This window comes from Dermacentor silvarum, chromosome 1 (genome assembly GCF_013339745.2).
Source record: "Dermacentor silvarum isolate Dsil-2018 chromosome 1, BIME_Dsil_1.4, whole genome shotgun sequence".
NCBI classification, from domain to species: domain Eukaryota; kingdom Metazoa; phylum Arthropoda; class Arachnida; order Ixodida; family Ixodidae; genus Dermacentor; species Dermacentor silvarum.
The window spans coordinates 52,917,237-52,924,604 of NC_051154.1; the positions used below are offsets into that span (position 1 = coordinate 52,917,237).

General features: G+C 47.2%; 1 protein-coding gene across 2 annotated transcripts in view; it reads right to left on the bottom strand.

Annotated features, from left to right (window-relative positions):
* LOC119463191 (protein toll-like) overlaps positions 1-6,713 on the bottom strand; it is a 28,180-nt gene extending 21,467 nt beyond the window's left edge. For both annotated transcript variants that reach the window (XM_037724118.2, XM_049668089.1), the window contains exons 1-2: positions 5,167-6,713; positions 186-1,053 (exon numbers count right to left, since the gene is read on the bottom strand). In XM_037724118.2, the coding sequence (XP_037580046.1) occupies positions 186-1,053; positions 5,167-5,895 (1,597 nt within the window). In that variant the 5' untranslated portion in view covers positions 5,896-6,713. The remainder of the gene's footprint in view (positions 1-185; positions 1,054-5,166) is intronic.
* Positions 6,714-7,368: the final 655 nt, after the last annotated feature.

The following is a 7,368-nucleotide window of genomic DNA, read 5'->3' on the forward strand; positions in this document are numbered from 1 at the left end:
ACTGAGAACTTAATATGAGCCGTTATCTCTCTGAGAAATAAATAAAAACGTTCATTCATCGTTACAGGACTCCCTGCTAAAAGGCACATATTGCCGAACTTCAGTGGTTCGTCCAAAGCCTAAAGCTATCTTGAATAATTTTTAGCAGCGAGAGAAACAAAGCAAGTAAATAAGTGAGCTCGTACCGTCAAGAGTGAGAGTCGGCTTGGTAGTCAGTCGCTCGGTGAAGTCAGTGCGCCGTAGCAACCGCACTTGGTTTCCTCTAAGCACGAGCCCCACCAGGCTTGTGGCTCCAGTGAATGCCCCTCGCACGCCGCTGATGTTGTTGTACGCTAGTTGGATGTAAGTCAAATGGCCGTTGTTGGAAAACTCTCCCTCTTCCAAGGACTGTATTGCGTTAAACGAGGCGTCCAGATATTGCACGAAGAGCAGATTACTTACAGAGCCGTTGAGGGACAGCAACTGGTTGCCATGGAGAATCAATTTGTTCAGCGTCACAAGACCCTTGAAGGCGTTTCTTCCGATCCACTGTATTTTGTTATTACTCAAATTTATCTCAACAAGTCCAGGGTTGTCGCTGAAAGTGCCATCTCGAACATGGGACACAAAGTTGTTCCTCAGCGAAAGCACCCTTAGTAGCGCAAGTTCCTTGAAGGCATCCGTTATGTCCTCTATTTCGTTGAAGGCCAAGACCAATTCTTTAATCCAATGGATATTTCTGAACGTCCCTCGTATGCTGGTTATGTCGTTTCCTGACAGTGCAAGATGTTCCAACTTTGAGTCCGCATGGAAAACCGACTTGTCCAAGGAGGATAAGCTGTTGTTGCTCATCTCGACACGAGACATTGCTTCCAGTGACGCGAAGGCTCCGTGCCTTACTTCGTTAATTTGGTTCCTATTAAGAAGAACTCTTTCAATCATTGCATTGGACGCTGATATCTCAGGGATAACGTTTATGCGGTTATCCTCGAGATTAATAGTTTTCAGGTAAGGCATTCTGGATGCCATTAAATCGTCGATGTCTGTGATCACGTTGCGGCTTAAATCGAGGACCTGAAAAGTAAACAAATAAATGACGCTTGTGGGAATCATGGAAATGTTTGAACCGCTTTGTGCACTCAGTAAACATGGTCCTTGAGACAACCGAGCTCTATCTCGCAATTTTAAACGTTCGAACGAATATTTGAGAAGGTGTTCAAACTATAGCACAGTTCCAACACAGTTGTCAAGAGTACACGGTAACAAATGTGTGTTTTTGTTAAAATATATGCTGAATCAAAATTTACCGTGAAATGCACGGTTGTAACAGTTAACAGTTTTCCGTACTGCATTTTTCCACAGTGCGGAAACACATTAACGGTAACTGCAATACAGAATCCTCGATACTAGTGCATGGCACATAGCTTCTAGCAGAAGGCTATGTTTTGAGTACTGGGTGAATTCAATACTGAAATTACAACCTGTCCCATAAAGTCTTTAATTAAAAGTTAATTACTGAAATTTGTTAAGTAGTAATCGTATTGACGATTATCCTGCAACTTCAAAGAACGCCGCCGCTATATGAAGCTTGGTCGGTAAAAATATAGCTTCTGTCGAATAGGAAACAAATCGTAGCGGAAACCCGCAGTACCATCGTGAGCAATATAACAGAGATCGCAGCAGCGCGTTTCAAGTATTTAGGGGGATACGCTGCGGCCGTCGCCGCCGGAGACAAAATGAAAAAGCTGCTGATGATGACGATCAACGCTAATGGCCTCCCCTTTGTATCGCGGGGTGGCAACAAATACTCACCGAGCCTGTGTGACCTATGCATACTTGCGCGCTTCCGCATCGTACTCTAGTATTCCGTGCACCTGTCTCGTACGGAATACTAGAGTACGATGTCTCGTGTTCCGTACGCTCTGTCTCGTAAAGTATGCTCGTAACAATTCCGTCCCCATCTCTTCCTTGCTTTTTTCGCCCACCAATACTGCAATCGTCTCTTGTTTATCTGCACCACTGACCAGTTAACGCTCACAACAGCTCAGGGCTTCTGGAAATTGGACGCTCCCTGCGGTTCTGGCTAGGTGAATTCCTTCGCGCTCCATTTAATTTGTGGCCATTATAGACGTTTTCATCTTTGACAGCGAAAACCTCCTCTCTGGACTGAGTTGCGGGCGTACAAAGGCACGCGTGGTAGCTTCTGCAATGCTCTTGCGCGAGGAGCGCATTATGGCGACGCCCAGGGCGTTCTCGTCGAAAAGGTGCATAGTCGCTGGGTGTTTTCTTCAGCAGACACAGGTCTTACCCGGTTGCGAATATTAGCTTCTGTTTATGTTTTCGTACTCAGGCAGCCAGATCGGGCCTCAAAAAGCAACGTGCTGATTTCTGTGTTATATCGTAGAAATTTTCTTTCCCTATTTTTTGTTTTCCGTCTTGGTAAAAAACCACGAACATTTTTGTTTCCATCCTCTGCATCCAATTTAAGGTCTCTGTTTCTCTCATTTTCTTTTTGAGGACTCCGGGTTGGCTATTCACGCTTTCAGTTACTGTGCATTTGGTTGCCAGATTTCTTGACCTCTTTCTCCATTCCGAGCCCGCGCTTTTCGAGAACACATATCTGCGCACTCTGTATAGCTGCTCATTTCTAATCATCAGTGTTCCTGAGGCTTTCCTTGAAACTAATTTTGCTCTGTGCTTCTGACTTCAAAAGGGGCTCAAACTATGTTACCCTGAGAAAAAAAAAAAAAAAAACAGTAGCGCAATAGGAACAAGGACGAGACGAGAACAGGTCTGGCGCTTGCGTGGTCTACTCTCGTCTCATCCTTGTTCCTTTTCCGCTATTATTTTTTTCTCTGCCATGAACCAACTCGCCCAGAAAAACCTTCATTATTTACACTAAGCGACCATATGGTCTAAGGTATGTCTAAAAATGAAGTTGCCGACAGTATTGCGCGCGAAGCACTGACGTACAGGCCAGCGGTGGGAGTACTTCAAAGTACCGAGCGACTACTCAGAGCAGGTATCGTGAGCTACTTTCGCTCTGCCTGGTTTGCACTGTTCCAATCCTTGTTTGCCCAAGGTATCCAGCCGATCAGAAACGTCCATACTGCACCATATACGCACGCTGTCAGCGCGAACTTCGGCTTGGCTACACATTATACAGCATATCAACATCACCATTGTGCTCGCTACGTCACGATCATAGTGACGTAAAACATTACTTATTCCCAGAGTTTGTCGAAGAGCGAAAGGCTCCCCTGGGTGGGTTGAAACGTACAACGGCTCCATGCGCAACCACGGAGGACTTGCGTGGTCTGTCCACAGACAGACAGAATTTTCAGAAGGTGATTCGCCTCCTACTGAAGTTTATTAATAACACTAATTTATCAAGTTGAGTGGCGACGTTTAGCGTTGTTTGCTAATCGTCACCAATCGCTTAATGTAGGAAGACTGGACTGTCAGTGGGTGTGAGCTGTATACTTGATGGAGTGGAGACATCTTACCTTCGCTCCGCCTATATAGTTCCCTTATTTATCCCTCTTGGCAGCGTTAGTGATAAGCGACATACTTACACCACATTTAGCGCTGGGGTATGTTTAGGTCCACATAAGCTGAAAGAAGACGATCGGGCGGAGCAATCGCTGATTTGCAAGGATAAATACGGCTATAGCTAGCACCAAGCCCCTCCCTCCTCCAACAAGATTAGGCTGGGCGTGAGAAAACATATACAAGAAACCGCCGTCACCGCCAGCGCACCGTCATGTGCAAATTTAAAAAAAAAAATCAAATTAAGAAAGACAGTTTGATCAAAATTAACAAAAGGCTATCTACTCTCATGCCTAAGAAATCGCACCTCCTCTTCTGATAGAGCAATCGAAGGGGTGTTGACGAAGACATCCTTTGAACTTGCAGTCTTTAGGGCCTCAATTATTTCTCCTGTTAAACAATGTCTGTGACTGCTCAAAAGGCACGTGCTTCAATACGCTGACAGCCAGCCTTCGTGTGTACGCTTGGCATTGTATGCTCTGGTAATCTCTGGTTAAACTCACTGCTTTTCTATACATCCTTTCGCTCTCTGTATTATCTTAATCTATCATTAATTAAGCAGTGGTCAGTATGCCCGACAGAATGCCATATCTAAGGTGTATGACGTACACGTTTTCCACACACTCAACAAATTCACTTATGTGCTTCTGGAAATCTGTTCTCGGCACGTCACGCCCCATTAGCTTACAAGGTAACCATCATTTGTCAAACGCAATGAGTGCTATTAGAAAGTTTTAGATTAGGGGAACTCAAGCGTAGGGGCCCCCTAGCGCTTGGGGCCGCGGTACTGCGCACGCGCTGTCCGGTCTGCGCGTGCGCAGTACCGCAGCCCCAAGCGCTAGGGGGCCCCTACGCTTGCGTCCCCTTAATCTAAAGCTCTCTATTGAAAGGCCTCAGTCATCTTGTGCTGGCAATGTATTTCGAAGGCATTGATGCACAATTTCCATGTGCCACTGGTGAGGTTGTTGAGTGCGCAGAACTAAAAGGGAGCTGGTGGATTGCTGCCGCGAGGATGGAACACCCAGCACGTATGGTCAGCGTGCATACCAAGTTTGAGGTCAGAAAACCTAATCTGGTCATTTATGGCAATTCGTGCATTAGTCCTAGAGGTGCTTATTTTGTTAAAATATCAGACACAAATACAATTTAGTCGCTCTGAAGAAATTAGGTCGTCTGTGTGAACCTAAAAATTTCTTCAATTTTAAGCTTTTTAGGGCATTCGATGGATATATGTCAAATTTAGTTAAAAGCGAGTCACTAGGAACTGGGGCGACACACGACCCGTTGCACACACCTTACCTTTAGTGATGGGGCTAACGATTCGACAGAGTGTACTCGTATGTCGATTTTGAGGTAAAAACGGAGCTATCCTAAATAAACCAACAGTGTGAATGCATGTGTCTCTATTCACACACAAAAAAGGGAAAGAATTTATTATAGAACTGTTCTTAAGAGCAGAAGCCAGGAAATTGTAATATTGTATGTATTAGCTGCGAAGGTGGCTCGCCATTGGCAAACCGCACTTAGTAACGCAAAACTTTGTGAATTCGGGCCCTGATCAGTAATAAGTTTAATTACACGTGCTTATTTTATTCTCAGTACTAATCAATGGACAATTAAAAAAAAACTGACTCTCACCTCTAGGTAGCGCAGATCGTCGAACAAGGCGTTGATCATTGTAATCCGGTTGCTGCGAAACTCCACATACTTCAACTTTTTCGTATCTTTGAAAAGCATACGCGGCAGGTGCTGTATCTTATTTGAAGACAGCAGAAGACTCCGCAGATTAGCCATTCCCGAGAAATATTTTTCATCTATCGTCTCAATGGCGTTGAAGCGTAGATCCAATTCGAACAGTTCGGGCAAAGATAACATGCCTTGCAGGGATCTGATGTGGTTCTTTCGTATATAAAGCCAGCGCAGGCGCTTCGCTGCACTCAGATCGTACGGCACAACCTCGATTTGGTCCTTCTCCAGCAGCAGGCGCGATAGCCTGTCGATGCCGCTGACGGCCCCCGTTTCGATCTCGCGAAGGGGGGAGTTTTTGACGACTAGCATGATTACTGAATGGTTGGAGAACCACGAAGCTGGCAGCTCTGTGATTTGGACATCATCGAAAGTGAGTCTCGAGTGGACGATGCCCGCTAACTTGGCCATGTCTGCGTCCAGTTCTTGTCTCTTGACGACGTTCCTGCACGAGGTCAAAGCCCCTTTCTTTACGACAGTACACTGGCAATGCGACAGCTTTGGGCAGGTGGCGTTCGCTCTGCGCCATTCTTTGGCCTCGGACGAACAGTACGTGCACGTTACGAGCACGAACGCCAGCCAATCTATTCGGCGTAGTGTTTTCGCTGTAGATGACAACATATCGGGTGCGATCCAACTCTGCCGGGGGCGACGCGCACAAACTTTGACTGGCGTTTCACAGCTCGATTGCGCGGTTCTGTCATATGCACACACAAAGCCATCACTGGAGGCCCACAGAGAGAACAGAGGCAAACAAAAGCAAGGAGATTAAACCAAAGTTGTGCTGACGAGGACACACAGAACGAGCAGCAGAAATATGATGGCTCATTATCATTCCGTCGTTATCACCGTTGATAACAACCTTCATGGGGGAACGACGTGGCGAACACATTTTCCCATCGTCTGCATGAACTTCGAAACAACTGGACCACCGCGTGCCATGTGGCTCCAGTAGGCGCTACGGGCACACTTCGCACTCGTTGCGGTAACTGTGCCGCCACGAGACCACAGGTCTAACGTTCGCATACACGTGTATTGAAGCGCAGTACAAATGTGAACAGTGCGCACACAACGAACCTGACGCAGCGAACGTCTTGAGAACACGTAGTGGTGACGACGACATGCTGTTTGACGGCATTTGATTCCGGCGGATGGCGTCGAGCGATACCGCTGAGAGTTGCCGGCTGCCCTTGGCAACGCTCACTACGCTCCGACAGCGAGCCTGGCCTGGTGCACAGGATTACGTCAGTGCCACGAGACCGGCAGAACGTCAAAGCAGATAGGGCGCGCCAGATAGCCGAACGGGCAAGCTGGTAGGTGGCGCACACTGCGCAGCGCCCCGCGTAAGGCTCCTCCATTTTTCAAATATTTCAAAGGTAGCGACAACTACACGCGCGCCCTCACGAGGGGTCCAAGGAGCAGTGCTAGCATGCAGACGACGCGCCGCTCGCTCCCGTGCATTCCGCGGACGCCTGAAACAGCAAGAGTGCGCGCTAGAACCGCGTAACGGGGACTGCAGCTTGAACGAGCCAGGAGCACATGAAACGTTGAAATAAAACGCGTGCGTTTCCGAAGCATGCAGCTCATCCTAGTTTTCAACAGCGGCGGTCATACAGGGCATTTTTTTTTTCTTCTTTGTTTGCATATTTTGAAATTCAGCGTAACTTGAAGTAGAGATGATATTTGTGTCAGCTGATAGTGCTTGTTTCTTAGTTCGCAAAAAAGGCAGGTTGTGAGCTACATTCGGAAACGTCATTGCGCACCAAGCGCTCCAATAGTGCGCAGTGCATAATACGCGCTATTAGTTTCTTCTTCTTTCTTCTTCTTCTTTCTGGGGTTTTACGTGCCAAAACCACTTCTGATTATGAGGCACGCCGTAGTGGAGGGCTCCGGATTAATTTTGACCACCTGGGGTTCTTTAACGTGCACTACAACGCAAGCACACGGGCGTTTTTGCATTTCGCCTCCATCGAAATGCGGCCGCCACGGCCGGGATTCGATCCCGCGATCTCGTGCTCAGCAGCGCAACGCCTTAGCTGACTGAGCAACCGCGGCGGGTGCTATTAGTTTCATTGCGCTTGTCTGTATTCGGCA